The sequence below is a fragment of the Poecilia mexicana genome, unplaced genomic scaffold (genome assembly GCF_051168715.1).
Source record: "Poecilia mexicana isolate PSO_F unplaced genomic scaffold, ASM5116871v1 scaffold_22, whole genome shotgun sequence".
NCBI lineage: Eukaryota > Metazoa > Chordata > Actinopteri > Cyprinodontiformes > Poeciliidae > Poecilia > Poecilia mexicana.
In genome coordinates, this window is record NW_028263391.1 from 16,358,422 (window position 1) to 16,376,780 (window position 18,359).

The following is an 18,359-nucleotide window of genomic DNA, read 5'->3' on the forward strand; positions in this document are numbered from 1 at the left end:
TTGAATATTTCATTCACATTTCATTCTTTTCAGTCTTTTTTTTTTTATTATTAACACACAAAGCAGTAAAACGTTATGTATGGAAGAGAGAATGACTTGCTTGTAACACCCTCAAGGTGAGAGCTGAAAGAAGATGAATGCCATTATATTGGTGTAGTTTAGCTAATATATTTTTAATACCATTCTTCTATCCTTTACCTTCCTTCAGGGACACTCTCCAGCTTGTTCTTGGAGATCCCAAGGGCTTTCCATGGTGGAAGCGTTATGTAACTCAGACAAGTTCGGGGGTTCCCAATTTAACATTCAAAGAAAACCTCCAAAGACAAGCCCCCAGGAGGCTTCCTTTGCAGATGCTCTCAAGCTTAGACCTTTACATGGAGCAACAGCTCTACACCATATATCTAAGGCAGAGCCCAGTCACCCTGTAAGCCCTGTAATTATATTTAAAATATTTTGGTAGCACAAAGTTTGCTCACACATCCTACTGGTTACCAGGGAAAACATTAAAAGCTAATTGGTTGGGGTTAGAAAGCCACCATAGCTTTCTTTAAATATATAATTATGTTTGCAGCAATTTCAACTTTTCTCTCACTCCATCTGCATTTATCACATCTGTGTTGCAGGCACACTCTAAAAAAAAAAACCTAAAAAAAAAAAAACCCTACAACAAATTCTGCTTTAAAACTTACCTTAAAAGCAAAAGAAATGAATAAATTACGTCCATATGTACAAATATATACATTTCCGCTCCCGATCCACATTTTCCTGGGAGACTGCACACAATCACATTTGATTTAACGGGGACACTGAACCCTGAAGATGATTTTTAATAACTATCTGCAGATCGTGAAGTTCTTTTACTGGAACTACCAGACCCTAACAGAAAATGGCACTTCACACACAGATAATAGGACGGAGCCAAAAGTCTTCCAGCTTGCACAATAACTCAAGCACAGCTTGACGTCTGCCTGAAGATGCCTGCAGTCAGAGCAGATCACTTCTATTTCTGCCTTTGAAAAAGCTGCCAAACGCTGAGTGCCTGATAAGAAGTCTCTGTTTTGCTTCGTCAAGTTCTGAGCATCATTAAATGTATGCTCAGTTTTACAGCATGGCTCCTGTTTGTAATGGTGATGCTGCAGCTTTTCATTTGTAATTCTCCTGGAACAGCCTTGGAGGGTATTAATGGTGCCATCAGAATAATGTTGGAAAATGAGCAACATGTTCCAGTGAGACCCCCTGGGTAGGAGGCAGAGAGAAGGTTATGTCATCATCACCATCTCACTGGGATATAAATTTGCCTGTCTGTTAATACATTGACACATTTTTCAAACGTGATTCCCACAGCGACCAAAGTCTTCAACATTTTAACTCTTGGGTGAAGGAGATAATCTGCGACTGACCGAACTTTAAGAAATCAACAAGAGAAAAAAAAAAAAGGTTTAAAACAGCAGCTTACTAACTGGAAAGTCTTTAGTGCATGAATTGAGACAGTTGAAAAAAATAAATGCACATCATTTGTGAGCTTTTTCTGACAGTAACGCAAGATCACCTCAGGGACTATGAGTTCACTTAATGTTTTGATGAAAGGCAAGGGCTTGTGTGCAGAGGTGCAGGATTAAGATGATTAGCAAAACTAGTACAGTGCCTTACAATGGTCTTCATTCTGCTGGAAGATTATTTGCATTTTACCGCAAGACAACTATAAGCTTTAAGGAACATATGACATGTCAACACAAAGTAGCACACGACTGTGAAATGGAAGGAAATAATACAATCATTTATTTTTTTCAGTTTGAAAAAGTGCTGTGAGCGTTTTTATTTATCTTAATCACGAGTCAATATCTTACACCTTTCACTGCAGTTGGGGCTGCAGATCTTCTTTACCAGCTTTTTACCCATGGTTCTTTGCAAAATAACTTGAGCTCAGATTTGATAAAGAGCATCTGTGAACTTCCAGTTTCAAATCTAGTGTCAAAGTCGTAGAGAAGATGCTGCGACTTGGCCGACCTGACACCTTAATCTAAAGCATTTGATCTAATCACACGGTTCCTATGGAGATGCCAGAGAAAGTCTTGGAGTGACCAAAGTTTTCTCTGACTGTATAAGAGCATGGAGAACTTCAGCGCTGCTTTCCTCCCCCACCTGTTGCTGTGTACTGCCGGTCACTTAGCAATAGCTCCTGTAGTGCAGTTTTCTGTGAAGACGTTTTGCACATTATAACCACTGCAGTGACTGATTCTACACAGAGACATCAAAGATTAAAGAGGCAATAAGACGATTGTTTCAAGATAAACGCAAAACTAAAATATTTGACAAATGCTGCCAATGTTTAAGCAGATATCAAAAATCCTCATACAAAAGGGACATTGAAGAGAAAGAGTCTTTTGATCCCCATTTTCGATTCTTGCTTGCCTGAAAAGTTTTCATTGCCTTTTTTTATTGTTGCTTCATTGCTGCATCTCTGTACCACGACAAAATGAATGGAAAGAAAAACATCCTTCAGGCAACGTTGCCATTATGGAACCTTGAAAAACTCAGAGCGCAAGAGAAGAGCATAATTTGATATGCAGCTGAAGTGAACTGCAGACACAAACACAAGGCTGTTTTTTATTTCTTATCACTTCTAATCTTTGAAATTTAGTTGTTTTTTTTTATGAACACAAATATCAGGTTCTTGGAAGGTCATTTGCTTCAAACAAAAATAACAAAAGATATACTTTTATTTTACAAACTTGACATGAAAAACACTGGGCATGTTTTTCTCCTTGAGTAATTATTCTGTTCAAATAGCATATATTTCTCTCCAGGCAGAGAGTGCTCGGTCTGAATGGATGCTGCCACTGCATAATGGTCCTCAGACGTTTGTTGCCAAGGAAACGTTGGGAGGGCATGTGGAGAGGGAGGTATAAAAACACTGGCAGCTCCACTCTGACTCTTACTCTGTGGTGAATGCACGCTGCCATCACAGAGAGGCGTTGGACAAGTCGCCACACCTCCCTCTTTTTCGTTTGTCGACTCGTCTCCACAAGTGCGTGAAAGATGATGAGGCCAAAAGATCTACGCCAGGGCTCTGGCACCAAAACCTTCCTGGATGCAATGCACGGCGGTAAAGTCCACCTCGCACGTTTCATCCTGGACGCCTTGGATGGGCGCATAATCAACTCTAAGACTGAGAACAGTCGTACGCCACTCATGTACGCTGTGTGTCTGCAAGACCCCGGGACCAGAACCAAGTTCACGCGGCTGCTGCTGGAGAAAGGGGCAAACGTCAACTGTCAGGATGAGGACGGCCGCACAGCTCTGAGCCACGCCTGCGAGATGGGTCACTTGGACGTCGTCAAACTTCTGGTGCAGTTCAATGCCGACCCGGACGTCTCTGACGCCTGGGGAAACAGTGCCCTCATGTACGCTGCCTTTTCTGGGCACAGCCAGGTCCTGGAGTTCCTGGTGAGAGCTTTCAAAAGACTGGGACTGAGACTAGACCGGACCAACAGTGCTGGTCACTCGGCTAAAGAGATTGCCAACTTTTTTGGGCACAACCAGTGCGTCCAGATTTTAAATTTTCCTTGCAGAAAGAGCGCTTACAAAGACGATCCACTTGTTGATGTGGTGACGGCTGTTGAAGTAGAACGTCGGCTGCCCAACAGGCTCCCCAGGCATGTTCTTGAGAAGTTTTCCAAGCAATCATCAGATGAAGAGCAACTGCCAGATGTGTTTCAGAGACAGACAAAAATAGGAGAAAGCGGCGGACCATGGAACCGTTTCAGGTGTCCCAGGAGTCAGTCTCAAGAGGACAATCATCAAAACAGCTGGGCTCTGCCTCCTCAGATAGAGAAAAGCCAGGCTGAGGAGGATCACAGCACTCTCTTCACAGCCAAACAGCTGCAAAACTGCCAGCTTAGAGAGCTGAAGGGGTCAAAAATGAACTCTCTTGGTGAGCCGAGCCAGAAAGACGTCAGCCGAGACATTCGGTTTCCAGAGCAAAAACAGGAGAGTTTTCCGCTCTGGGGAAAGGCAAAGTCATTTAACTTGGACCTTCTGAGCAGCAGAAAGCAGTCCTATCAGGGTGATGTGCGTGACATGAGGCTGTCAGCCGGCAAATTAAAGAGAGCCTCACTACAGGATGACCGATGCCTAATAGACAAGACCGACTGTCAAGGGAAACCCGGGGCCCTGACAAATGATGGCAGCCAAATCGCTTCATTTCCAAAACCTCTTTTAAAAAGCAAGACTCAGTCTGGGAAAGCACTCCAGGAGAAAGTCAAGCCACAAACCGAGGAAACTAGCGACATGGCCCCGTTCAGCCGAAGAGGGCAACAGAAGAGGGGAAGCCTCGGCTCAGTTTCCAGACACAACAAACTCCTTTTCCCAAGAGAGGAGATGGAGACGGAGAGGATCCCGGGCCGCGCCCCGGGGTTCGTGGGCCTGGGGACCAGACTGCTGCGTCGCTTCACCGCTCCAGAGTTTATGAGGATGGTGATCGACTGTTCGTCCGGCTCCTCGAACAGAAGAGGTCGGATGTCCCGCTCTGAAACCTACCCTCTGTCACACACACACCAGCAGGTCAACAGCCAGCCGAGCGTTGACAGCATCAGCGCTGTGAAGTGTGAGTTTGAAAGCTACTCATCTCAGTCTACCCTCGATTAGATAAAGGACAATTTCCAACAAACAGAAAAGCCTGGTTGTGCTGTTTTTTGTGTGTGTTTTTTATTGCACTTTAAACCTGATAGTCTCAATTCTTTGATAGCTTATGTTTCTTCTTAAGAAAAATATATACTGTTTTGTTGCCAGTTTTTGCAAGATTTCTATTGGAGTATAAAAAAGTTTAATGCTGATTACTCATTTCCAACACATTTTATGCTACATTATATAGATTTTATGCTGTGATTTTTTTTCTTTTTGGATTCATATCACCTAAATGCATTAAAAAATTGCTTTTGTGTTTTCAAAAAAAAAATGTATTTTGCTTTAGAAGATTTTGTGACTGTGAAAACATGCTGAATGCCCAATAAAACTGTAAACTCTTGTACTTTTGTCCCATTCACTTGTATTTTTCTTCTCGTACACAAAAGAGTAAATCGAGTTGCATTTATGGTTCAGTACGCGTCATTTATTGATTTATACAAAATTAAAATGCATTGCTCTCTTTGCCACACAGGAATAGAAATACATGAAACTAGTGTATCCGTGTGGGATTACAAAGACTATGTGCATCCGTGTGGGATTACAAAGACTATGTGCAAAGTGTTTTCTGGGCAGGAGGGTGTCCTGCAGCACTACATGCCAGGCCTGTGTGCTTTGTCTAGGCAAACAAATGCAAAAACAGTCCCTCATATTCACACACACGTGTGCACACGCACACACACACACGCACGCCCACGCGCACACACATCGTATTCAGGATCACTGCACACATCTTGTGGTTTTTCTTTTTTCGTCACATCTGTCACAGTACAAAGAGGGTTGTGTCAACAATGACGTTGCGTAACACACACCTGCTCCTTCACGCATACATACACTACACTCACGTTTTATGAAATAAAAGTAAGATTCAAACTTATCAGTGTTAAAGACCCTAATATTCAGGATTTCTATTTACATTGTTAATGTGTCTGAGTATGTTTTGAGTCCATATTTATTAATTATGTAACCATATTTGCAATTTCACATCATACAAACAACAAACATCTTTTTTTTCTTTTTCTTTGTTTTGTTTTTTAGAAATAAATAAATATGTAAAAGTGGAGTAAAAGAGGAGAGTGGTGCTGGGGTTTTTCCCTCCCAGTAGTCCAATAGTAGCAGCTGGGCTTTTATTTACCCATTTATTATGCTAATATAGGAGAATTGTCTTTCTCATCCCCAGTACATATTCAAGCATTCACATCAGGCCAGGTGTGCCTCCATTTGGCCATGCAAAGAGTGCATCGTTGTCCAATTTCCTCAACAGAATGGATGTGCAGAGGTGCCTTTATCCTGTCACAATGAGCTACTGAGGTTTGAGCCTAATGAGTTTGCACAGCTTGCATTAATGCCCACTAAAAACACCACGAAGGGATTTTAGAGTACCACTTATTTGGAATATGTGTGAAGGACAGATTTCGGCTGTCAGTGCATCAGGCTGCATAGCGTGTTAATCCACACCGAAAGTTGCAGGAAGCCAATTGAGTTGAGAGGTGAGGACTTGCATGCTGCCTTTAGCTCGCTCCTAAAGTGCTTCTCACATGCCCGAGACCATGCCGCGTTTGACAAACTATGTGGCCACCATGACGGCGGCAGCAGAATGCTGCCTGGGTCTGCTTCTGGGGGGAACGTCGGCCCCGTAAGGAGAGCTGGGTCCTGGCGCTAGTCCTCTTCTGGAGGCGTACAGTACAGGGCAGGCTGAAGTTGGCCCATTTGGGGACTTGGAGCTGAAATGGGTCAGCAGCGAGACATGCGTTTCCGATACTGTTCCACCAACGGGACCAGGCACTGAGGTGAACCGCTCTGCAGCAGGAAGGGGTGCTCCAGCAAGTCGGTGGCGCTAGCCCGCTCCAGAGGGTCACGGGTCAGCATGCGATCCAAGAAGTCTTTGAGAACTGGAGAGATCTGGATTGGATAGAAAGATAAAGAATGATAATGACTCTACCAGAATGTGATGGCATGCTGTTGTTGGAGATATGACATGTAAAATATGCAGCACATTAGCCCTGGAAGACCGGCATTTTATCTCCAGCTGCATGTTATAGATTATTGTCCTGCTAAATGGGGAACCTTGATCAAGGTCTCAGGTTTGTTGCAAGATCTAGCAGGTTTTCTTCCAACATCGATCAACTCTGAACTATTTGTTCCCTGTCCTTGCTGAGGAAAAGCATCCTGCAGCACAATGCTGCCACCACCATGGCGCATTAAAGAATATGTGCAGATCATTGTCCACCAAATATTGTGCTTTGCATTTGGGCCAATGAAACTGACCAGAGAATATTTTTCTTAAATGGAAAGATTAAAGAAGGTTTATTGTCATTTGCAAATATTTTGAATCATCTCTGATGTCTACCAAACTGGAGACTGAATGAAAGATGTACTAAAATTCAGAAAGCCTGGAAAAAATCTGATCAAGATTCATTTAAAAGAAAGCATGAAGAAAGTAGGACTGGTTTTAAATGTATCAACTGTACCTGTGTATCTGAAGTATTAATCTTTAAGTAAACAACAACCTCCATGTAAGTCTCTTCAAATACCTGGCTGACATTTCGAACGGTTGGAGCCGGCTCGTCTCTAAGCCTCTTCATTGCTGCTACGGGCGTTTCACTGAAGTATGGGGGCTCTCCGTCGACCATCTCCACTACCATGATACCCATCGACCACACATCAACCTGGTGGGCGCAAAAGCGAATAGTGTAAAAGCTCTGACAGCACAGGTTCATCGTCAGTGGTTTTCTCCTCACCTCTGTGCCATATGGTGATTTGGATATGACCTCAGGAGCCATCCAATAAGGTGTCCCTACTAGAGACTTCCTCTTAGGGATGTCCTTACTGATCTGGGCACAGAAACCGAAGTCTGACAGCTTCACCTGGGGAGAGCCCAACAAAATTACACATTTACAAAACCGAGAAACCAAAAGGAAGGGGACAGGCGGGAGGTGGGGATGAGTATGTGCCATACCCGTCCATCTAATGTGAGTAGGATCGAGTCACTCTTGATGTCTCTGTGAATGACGCCCTGTGAATGGAGATAAGCCAGGGCTTGGAGAACAGCTTCACACACTGTGGCAATCTGCTCCTCACTCAGTCTGCAGGACGACAAGTTTTACACACATCGAGACTGACTTTACATGGGCATTTCACGCGTTCCCATTACCAGCTACAACAGCCCGAGAGAGCTGAAAATTTATGAATCAGTGTGCGTTAAAAGCAACGATAAAAGGTGCAAGGTTCAGAAAAACAACTCCCACACAAGCAGAATGACGAATGAACATGCTTCTTCCTCATTGGATATAGTCTGGCTTGGATATTTCACAAGGGCAACATAAACATTTCCAGAGTCTGCAATAGTATTTGTGCACCTGGACGTTTTGCACATTTGATCCAAAAATGTATGTATTTGGCTGGAATTTTGGGTGATGGACCAACATGTGTATCACATAAAGTCAAACAGGAATAAAATATGTTTTTTAATATTTTTTTATGGAAACAAAAGGCCCTAAAGTATTTATAATTTTATTTTAGTCCTCTTTACTACGATAGCCCTGAATAAATGGGGCACAGCCATTCTAAAGCAGCTGTTCGGTGAAGGCCTCAGTAGTTTGTTAGCGAGCACTAGGGAACAAACAGGATCATGAAGACTAAGATATACATCAGACTTGTCAGGGATAAAGTAATGGGGGAGATTAAAGCAGGGTTAGATTATGAAACAGTTTCCCAAGCTTTAAAATTTTCTGAATTCTGCACAACTGTCTGAAAATTAGAAGAGTTCCTTGAGCATGGCCATTCACCTGAACTGACATGAAGAGAAAAGTGAACGATTATCAGCCATAAAGGACCAGCTATAGGAGGTGAAACACTAGTGGACATCACCCTTGATACACCAGAGAAACTTGGTGGTGGCAGCATTATCCTGAGAGGCTCTTGTCTTCTGAATGGACAGGGAGGATAGTGAAAGTCGATGGGAAGCTAGTTCAACTTCAAGTAGAACAAGGCTTCAAGTATACAGAAGAGGATATATCAAAAGCTTAAGTCAAGGCCTAAAATCAAATCAAAATCTGTGGCAAGACAAAAAACTGACACTGAAATATACTCTCCATCAAATCTAATTGAACCCGAGGTATTGTACATAGACATACTCTAAGAGAGCTAAAGCTTTAATTACAAATCCACATCACACTTTTCTGATTCTTTTTTGTAAAATTCTGTTTTCACAACACAATCATACACCACAATCTCCCAATAAAATATAAAATACATCCCTGTTTGGGTTTGTGATTGGAGTGAAATTGTTAAGAGTGTGAATACGTTTGCAAAGCCTCTTCATATAGCAATATATGAGAAAGTCAGGAACCCAGAAGATACCAGCTTCTTATCCAACGACAACAAAGTATTATACTTCATTCTTCTAATGTGTAGCAATTGAAGAAAAAACACACTCTTCTTTTTAATTGCTCTGCCAATACACCTACTCGACCTGGTGTCAGATTTTATGTCATGTGACCTGAGGGAAGAAAAAAAACGCATGTCCTTATTAAACTGAACTAATCCAGGGTTCATCACCTGAAATGAAAAAAAGAAAGACTACTGCTCAAAACACATTAACTTTCACAATTTAATTTCCTGGTGTGTGGGTGTTATAATATAAAAGGAGTAACAGATGTCTCAAATGTCTACCTAGAACAGACTGAAGATGGTATTTAAAAATTAAAAATGCTTTACTATCTTTTTTTTTTCTCCAGAGGGAGCGGAGAGCACACTGAAAGGCAATAGACATGCTGTTTGGATGAACACCGATTACTCTCCAGTTAATACTACACCGCCCCCTTGTGGCTGTTCGTGTCACTGACTATGAGTTGTAAAGCGGAACCCAAAGTTTTGCTGCTTTATTTATTTTTATTTTTTATTTTTGTACCTGGTTTCAGACACGATGTTGGTCAGGGCTCCTCCTTGCAGGTACTCCATGATGACCCACAGCTCCTCCTCCACGAGGGCAGACTTGAACATCTCCACCACGTTCTTGTGCTGATAGTCCCTCATGATCACCACCTGCAGCGAAAATATATGTCATAAAGCTATAAACCATTATGTTCGCTTTTATTTTTGTGGCATAAAGACCTTGGTGCCCAGCAATTCTGAGTTAGTCCAGTAAATGGTTTGGGGTACATGAATGAAATAGTTCAATGAAAGTGGTCAACGTCAAAAATGCTGCAGGCTCTTTGCCCGATCTGATTTTCCTATCTCTCAAATGACAAATGTTTTTTTATATTATTATGATTGTTTCTTGTCCTCCACTTGCTGACTTCCCTTATTTGAGTAAATCTACAGACTTAACCAAACATAAGTGAAGTAACAGGTAGTATTTCAGAGAAAAACTTTGGGCAGTGGTAAGTCAAAAGAACCATTGATCAAAAATAATTTTTAAGCATTACAAAAATGACAGTGCTTTAGAGAAATTCATAAGGAGAGTCTCATTGTGATTTCCTGTGAGTATAAAATACAGTGCCATGCGTCTTAGTACTTTGAACTTTGTCCCAGTTTGTCATGTTGCAATACAAACCTCAGAAAATTTTATCATAATTTTTTTTATGTTGTCTAGCTCCTGTTTTTCCAGAACTACCTTTCACTGTCATGTCTTTTTGAGTATGTTTCTACTAACTTTTCACCCTTTGGTCTAAATTGAGCTCAGTCAGATTGGATGGAGATGATCAGTGAACATGAATATATGCTTTGATTAACACCATTGGCTGCATGCTTGTTCCTTGTCGTAGCTCAAGACTTTTGAAACTCCTAGTAGATTTTCTTGTGGAATTGTCCTGTCTTTAGCTCTGTCATTAGTTTGTTAACTTTGACAAGCTTCCCAGTTCCTGCTGATGGTGCAGCCTTAGTTTTCCTCCACATATTACACCCTGCATTTCTGTCGGCATAAAAGTTCAATCAAGGTCTCAGTTGACCCTCCAGTGTTACTCTGGCCCTGCTGACTGCTTTTGTGGTTAATGTTTTCCTTGCTTAGTCTCTCAGATTAGGTAAACAAGCCTTGTCTCCTAGGCTTGCACTTATGCCATACTTCCATTTTCAGATTAAGGACAGTGCTCTGTTAGATGTTTGAAGCTTGGCATATTATCTATAATCCCTCCTATATCTTCACAACTTTATCCCTGACACTTATGGTGTGCTCTGTGTACAAGTAGTATATAAGCTCTATATACTAATTCTTAAGGTAATTGCTTACATTGGACTTTACATATTGGTTTCAGACTAGGTCTATTTTAATAATAGACTTTTATTGGTAAAATACTTTGAAATTCCATCCTTCCCCTTTCTCTTTACAATTATGCACCACTTTGGGTCTGTCATGTAAGAAACACTTGTTGAAATTGTTGAAATTTGGTTTGTAACATGACAAAATGTGAAAAGGTTTAAGGTATCAATGCCTGTACATGTAGATCCCCCTTGTGAGATCTATCTTGATCTCTGTACCTCATTAAAGAGCAGCTCCCTCCTCTGCTGCCGCCGCAGGTCCATCATCTTCACAGCAACTTGTCTTCCAGTGTGCTTTTCTGTAGCAATACACACCACCCCTGTGGAGCCCTCCCCGATCTTCACAAAGTTCTCCAGATAAGTCCGTGGGTCACCCTTATCCACCACCATCTGCAGGGCTGCTTTGAACTGTTCATGCGTCACCTTGGGAGGGTCAGGGGGCGGTCGAGGTGCAGGATGCTGAGGCGGTCTGAAAGCAGGGGAGCAGGTTCCTGGAGGACTGGTGGCTAATGAGCCCGTGGGTGAAGGTCGAGGTTGAGATGGGCTGTCCTGCCGGGGGTAAGAGGGGTTCGGGCATCCTGAGTGCCTGAGGAAGGGGTCTGGTACACCAGGCCGCAGCCCCATATTGGGAGACAAGCCTAGTGTGTAGCTTGCCGAGGAGCGCACCATACGCTGAGGTCTAATGCCTCCTACAAGAGGACTGCTGGTGCCGGTCGGCAGGAAACTGGAGTGGTATCTCACCGACGACTCGGCCTGCATGACAAGAGAAGAGAGGCAGCTGAAAGGGTGTTGGCCGCCTGCCGGGGAATCACTGTCCACTTTAAACCTGGATGTAAATCAGGCCCGCCATTTTCACTGTGCATCCACTTCACCGATATTAATCATGTTAAGATGCTACGATATGGCTTTAAGAGTCTCAAGGAGAACACGGCAGTATTTACAACCTCACAAGCACTTAAGTACACATTTAATTTCTTAACACTGGACTCAATAAAATACCCAAAGTCATAATCATATTTAGTAAAAGGGGCTAAGTCACAGGTGTTTTTGACATGGGCATTTCTGAGATCTCAACCTCTTCATCTTCTGTATGCAAATGCAAATACATGAAAAAAGCGGTAGAGTTTCAAAATTTGTGATGATTCCTGAGTGCTTATCTTTTTAGTTGAGAAATTATGCATACTTGACTTCATGAGTCATTTAGAAAAAAAGAAAAACACAGGATATTTGAATTTTTTCTTTTGCTGTTTTTTTTAAAAGCAGCCAATGAAAATATCTATAAAAAAAATATTGTTTATAGTCCGTATATCAAATAACGGGCTTATTCAGCCCGTTATTTGATATACGGGCTGAATAAGCTAGCTGGTTAAAGTTCTACAAATTAACCATTAAAATGGCTCTTTTTAACTCAAGAAAAACATCTTAATACATTCGGGCCACATGCATAATATTCTGATATATACTCAGCATCAAAAATATGCATAAATTATGTGATCCATGAATAATTTATAGTCTTTGCAAAGATGTGCTTACTTTTAGGTCATAGGAGGAGAATGGCCTCCCTGGGCTGTTCTGTGCGTGCATGTACATGGGTAGATTGGGTCGGAGCTCCAGTCCGATGTTCCCTTGATCGTCGTGGAGCTGCTGGAGAGCCACAGCAGGGCTGTAAAAACATGCTACAGGTCTCTGATTTGGTGGCATTCCTCTGGGAAGCTGGAAATCTCTTTTCCATATCAGTCTTTCCTGAGGACTTCCCAGCTCTCCGCTCAGATACGGTCCATGACTTGGTGCTGGGATGTTCTGAGGTGGAGGAGGCTGTGAGGGCCCCTCCACTGTGCCGACACCGACCTCATAGGTCGACTTGGCTTTTGGCAAGATTCCATTGGGCTGCAGAGTGATGCTCTTCTTCATCCCCAGGTAGGGGGTGTTGGTTTCACTGTGAATGTTCCTGCCCTTGTCCCTCCAGTGATCCTGAGCCTCATCCATGTCGTCCTCGTCGTCCTGGGTCAGGCCCTCGTACTGGTAACCATCCCCTTCGTTTACCTCTCCCAGCCTTCCCAGGGACTGGGCCCTCTTCCTGGCCGAGGGGCTGCTCTTCCGCAAAGAGTTGGAGCTGGTCACGGACAGGCGGCTCATGTCGTTGATCATGGCAGAGATGTATTCTCCGTGACCGACCATGCTCCCGCGCACAATGGTCTGGAAGAGAAAAGGTAGTTATCTTCATCACAATCTGCACGACATGATTACATTACCGAGAGATTTCAGAGCAAAAGCGATGATAAAAGTGGCATAATAATTGCTCTGAGGCAAGTTAAATTTAGACGTGGGAATGTGTAAAGGACATCTCTGTCATTTTTCAAAGACAGTGACTTTAGTTTCTTTCCCTGGTGGTTTATTCTTGACAGTCTGCTGACAAATATAGCAAGCAGAGAAACAGATTTTACAGCAGCTCCTCCTGTATTTAGAAAATGCATTCACACCTATTTTACGTTTTCGCATATTGTCCTATTAATACATATAAACAAAAATGGATTTTGGGAAGAGACCAGTACAAAGTAGTGCATAATTATGAAGTGCAAGAAAAATTATTCACAGTTTTCAATATTTTGTATGAGTAAAAATCAGGTTGCACACTTAAAATCAGCACCCTGAGCCATGCACTTTTCATTTTCAAATCATGGATTTACCAGAGAGGTGTTCCCATCTTTTGATATTGTTTTAACCTCCCTTACCTTTAAACTTTTCCACAAGAGCTGGATTTATCCTGTGATTTAAATACATTGAGAAATATTTACTGATTAGGATATTTCTAAAAGAAACTGATAGCACTGAATTTTATTCAGAGGTATTAGCGTTGTAAAGAAAATATGGGAAACATACATAATTTTCATCCTCACTCCTCAGTTATGCACAGCAGTTATGCACTACGTTCAATACATTCAATAAAGTCAAACTAGAGTCATTGTGCATTGCACTGTGTTTTGATAAATGAGAGGTTACTGCTCTAATTCTTCGTAAAGAGGTTGGTAGTTGGTAGGCTTGCAAAGGGCCCAAACTTGCTTCAACATAAAATCATCAGGCAAACATCAGCTGGTTTGCCAGAAACATGCATACAGTGTGCATGGTGGCTTGATAGTCAGTTTCATAGCAGAGTCATGTTCAGTCTACAGTCAGTCAACAGCTTCTCCTGTTTCTCTGGCTCAAAGCTATTATCCTCACACAGATGGGGTAGAGTAGAGGTTAGTCCTCATCTCACCTTTTGTAGAGTCTCTATCATAGGATAATTGCCTTGGTGAGCTATTATAATTTTTCATATATATTTACTATTAAAACATGGGGGTTCAGTATCCACCTCTGTTCTGCTGTTCAACTGCAACCAGCTGACTTCATGAGTTACCTAATTAGTGGACAAATTCCAACTGTGCGTATTTGAATATCAGTATAAATTCAGCTGTTCTGGCAGCGGTGTGTTAGAGAACAATAGAGAATAGTTTATGAAACATTGTGCAAACTTATTTAAGAGATTAGGATTCTTTACCTTCACCTTAGGTACTGCTTTGTGGTGAACTCAGACAAAGCTACTTTAATTTGTGGTTTGTGTTGTTTACAGGATTCCTCATTAGACGGGGTCTCGCGTTGATATCGGTGAGGAAGGTAAAAAAAAACCAAAACAAAACTACAAGTCCGACCCAAACGCTGACACAGTGGTTCTCATGTTGCACAGCACTAATCGCCGCCACATCGCAGTGCTTTTTATTTTTTAGGAGGCCCATAAAACTATCAACCCAAACACTTTGTGAAGCACAGAAATCCTGAGATTTGCAGACTGGATCACTCACAGACATTTCCATTTGCAGTACCTGCACTTTTTTATCCCTTCTTTATTTGATGACGTTTGTGGGAAAGCACCTTATACTGTTATTAATTGCCTGCATGCGGTAATAAATCTTGTGTTCCCCCATGAGGATCTCAACATTGTGGAGCCAGCGTACGCAGCAGGGTCATTAGCGCAGCCTTGTGATAGAGAAGGAAGGGAAGGGGAGCAGTCATTCCACGTTGTCATCAGAGTATTATGGGATTGTCTGAGACAGCAGAATACCTCTGCAGCGCAGAAAATACTCTCCCGCAGTGATGCAGCTAGCAACAGAACTCCATAATGAACAACATTTGTGCGGATAAAACAGTGAAAAGTCGATTAAAATAAACTTTGCTGAAAGTGAAGGTGCGGCATACCTTTTTTGGCCTCAGCTCCACCTCTGTGATCCGAGAGGGGTCCACCATAGGTCTGGGCCTCCGCAGGTTTTCTATCAGGCTTTGCCATTGCGTCGGCAGGCCCACGAAGCAGCCCCGCTTGGCATCGAAAGAGGTGTGAACACGGTGCTCGAAGTTTTTTGGCGCTGATATCTCAGGCCTCTTCTTTTTCTTCTTGCGGAACATCCTCAGGTCCAAGAGAGAGGCAGCCTGCCTGCTTCAGTATGTCCCTGAAGAGAAAGAAGCAATAAGTAGTGAAGAAACTACTCAGCTGTGTGCAGGTAGCACACCATCAAATAACTGTAATCTTGTCCTTTGAATATAAGCAAATATCTCCAACCTGTATGGCTCAAAACATGTTTCCACTCCCCTTTATTCTCAGTTTTCTGCTCAGGTGTATTCAAATAAAATCTCCACCACATGGAGTTAATTCAAATGGCTCCTCTGCTCCTCTGTCCTGTGGACGTCTTGCATGTGAGACATGTGAATGTCCTACATTCCCATTGCCTTAAAGGCTGTCACAAGCTTTGTAGAGTGAAAACAGCTCCAGGGAGAGTGGATGGATTTGTGAGCACATGTTTAATGAAGGATATCTGGTCAATTAGGGCTTATTCGTTCTCCCTGCCCTTTTGCAGACGAACACGCGGCCGGGCTGGCCGGTGCCCACAGGCTTTCGGTGCATTAAGGAGGCAACACACAAGCTCACACTCAGTCACACACACATGTGCTTATACAAATACAATCATACTATATAAGGATATCTTTAAACTCCTCTTTAAGCCTTTCATATCCTATCCTAATTAGTAGCTCCTGTTGCCCTTGATTGCGGTGAGGTAGCCAGTTAATCTGTGGATGAGCATGCTGAGCAGCTAACTCAGGTTTGCTGTGTGTTCAGCTTTATTTTCTTTTTAAATGGAGGGAACTAATTCAATTACATTACAACACATTTCCAAAGCTTTGCAGCTGTACAGGGAGATAATTACTCATGCTTTAGTCCTATGTAAATATTAATGCTGTCTTATGCAGATCATACTGTAGAGGACGTCCCAGCCAGCGATGCAGGCAGATGTCCTCTGCAGACTATTGGCTGGAAAAATCCCTTCTTTAACAGATTTAGCAATACTTATGAAATATTTTCTCTTGATTTCAGTTTATGCTTTCTCTGAATATTTTAGCTATAAACTTAAAGGGGCTAGTAAATACTGTCCAGACAATAAAGTTATGAGCTTCAGTGTTGGGAAGAAAAAACAAACCACACAGATGAATAACAGTATTTGCTCGTCACTGACAGCTGCATCTCAATAAATAAGAATTAGCAACAAAAGGTTATTGCAAAAGAGTCCGGCAGCTCAGTGCTGTCTCCAGTCATACTGATGGTGAGAAAGTGTTCACTGACAACATGGACAACTGCAGCTTCGAGAGGTTTTTGAAGCAGAACTCAAATTCCTAGAGTTTGAGGGAGACCCATAAGATGTGCATTGCAGCTGACATCAGTGCTTCATCAGCCAACAGATGTATTCATGTCATGGGATATGACTGTTGCATTCCTTAAGCCCTTCCCGAACCAGAGACAATGATCTTACCTGGACAATGGAAAAAAGAAAAGAACTGTTGCTCAGAGGTCCGAAGCCCTTCTTTAAAATTGCTTGCACCTCACAGAAGATCTCAGAAGTACCGTCAAATCTTATTAAAGATGGAGTATTAAAAATGATATACACCCTGCAAAATAATCCATGGAAGACTCTTTGTGTACATTACAGCTGTCAAAGCCATGCTGACCAGTTTTTCGCATGTTTCCACTAGTATAGCTTACTTCCAGTCAGTAGACTAGAAGTAATGTAATGTATTGTACTAGCACCGTATTTCCCGCACTATAAGACGCACCTAAAAACCTTCAATTTACCAGTTTATAATCCGGTGCGCCTTATAAATGAACCAATATTGAACCATAACAGGTCTAGAAACTACGGTAAACAGCCGCCGACTTCATTTTCGCCCGTAGAAGAAGAAGCGCGCGGTGCATGCTGGGATAGTTGTCAGAACGCTGGTTTGTTAATAAAGTTTGACTGACCTATCTACCTACCGACCGTCCGTAATCAGGTCGTCTGCAGGTCATTTAGCACCACGTTCTCCACGAACATGCTGTGCGCGAATGGAGAAATCGTCCGACCACGCCCCGGCCCAGTCACGGAAGGCTCTCCTGGCCGACCGGAGTCGGACTGTTTTGTTGATATTCACTTTAGTGCAGCTCCATCTAGTGAATGCATAGCGTAACTCCAGCCTCTACTGTAGCGTCTATTCTATGCGCCTTATATATGAAAAAAGTTTTAAAATATGCCATTCATTGAAGGTGCGCCTTATAATCCGGTGCGCCTTATAGTGAGGAAAATACGGCCTTTGATTCAAGTTTATGATGTTTTAGTTTACTTTTGTGACTCCTGATGTTCCTGGGAAATGCATCAGACTTTACTGAAGTCAACATCAAAAGGCCATCAGAAGTATCTAACTTTAAATCACTTCTGTCTGCAATCACCATTGCATCAAACTATGAAATATTTAGAAGTCAACAAGAACAATAACTATCCCTCCTGCGTAACAGAATCATTCCAGCACAATAACCTTGTGTCAACATGACCTGGAGACAAGAACTTATTCTATGTCCATGTAGAATTTAACCAGCAATAATGTGGCAAAAACAGAGGCCTTCAAGGTGCCCTGAGTTTATCTGATAATCTCCCACCATGCACTGTGAAGTGGTGGGAGCTGAGAAAATGAGTTTTGCAACCCTCTGTGACCCAGCAGGCAATCACTCTCGCCAGCCTTTCCTCCCTCCGCCTCCATCCCTGAGACCGGCATGGCTCTAAACGATATCAACGCTGCCTGTTAGGAGATGCGCCGGTGACTAACCCGCGCCACTCGGCCTGCCGCGTCGCAATGAGGTCAGGCCCACCGGTCACATGAGCTCAGTGCAGGAAGGGGGTTCTTGGAAGTACGTGTCCCTCTCCAAGGATAATTCAATCACTCGACTAATATGCTAAGTGTTGCATAAATGTATCACTCTCTCCTTGCTTACATACCGTGGCGCTGGGAAAGACCCTAATCCTATCTGACAGGGACATTATGGTGGAGGGAGAGAACATTTGGGACTGAAATTACAGACAGACCTG

At 42.6% G+C, this 18,359-nt stretch overlaps 2 protein-coding genes across 2 annotated transcripts; one reads left to right on the top strand and one right to left on the bottom strand.

Moving 5' to 3' along the window:
- The first annotated feature begins 2,958 nt into the window (after positions 1-2,958).
- Positions 2,959-5,092, top strand: ankrd63 (ankyrin repeat domain 63). The gene has a single exon (XM_014980372.2). It carries the CDS (start codon positions 3,040-3,042, stop codon positions 4,645-4,647), a length of 1,608 nt encoding a protein of 535 aa, XP_014835858.2. The 5' UTR covers positions 2,959-3,039; the 3' UTR covers positions 4,648-5,092.
- pak6 (p21 (RAC1) activated kinase 6) lies at positions 5,089-17,299 on the bottom strand. The gene is made up of 9 exons (XM_014980370.2): positions 16,776-17,299; positions 15,175-15,422; positions 12,475-13,137; positions 11,161-11,694; positions 9,596-9,729; positions 7,643-7,769; positions 7,425-7,550; positions 7,218-7,352; positions 5,089-6,585 (listed from the first exon to the last, which is right to left on the bottom strand). The coding sequence occupies exons 2-9, from the start codon at positions 15,376-15,378 to the stop codon at positions 6,418-6,420; spliced, it is 2,091 nt and encodes a 696-aa protein (XP_014835856.1). The 5' UTR covers positions 15,379-15,422; positions 16,776-17,299; the 3' UTR covers positions 5,089-6,417.
- Positions 17,300-18,359: the final 1,060 nt, after the last annotated feature.

What these genes read in the sequence shown, in the direction of transcription:
- ankrd63 (XM_014980372.2), top strand. Translation starts at nt 3,040, where the DNA reads ATGATGAGGCCAAAAGATCTACGCCAGGGCTCTGGCACCAAAACCTTC.
- pak6 (XM_014980370.2), bottom strand. Translation starts at nt 15,378, where the DNA reads ATGTTCCGCAAGAAGAAAAAGAAGAGGCCTGAGATATCAGCGCCAAAA. An exon ending in GGGAGCTGCTCTTTAATGAG is followed by an intron (nt 9,730 to 11,160) that starts GTACAGAGATCA and finishes TTTTCGCTGCAG; the next exon opens with GTGGTGATCATGAGGGACTA. An exon ending in TACTCACATTAGATGGACGG is followed by an intron (nt 7,551 to 7,642) that starts GTATGGCACATA and finishes GGCTCTCCCCAG; the next exon opens with GTGAAGCTGTCAGACTTCGG.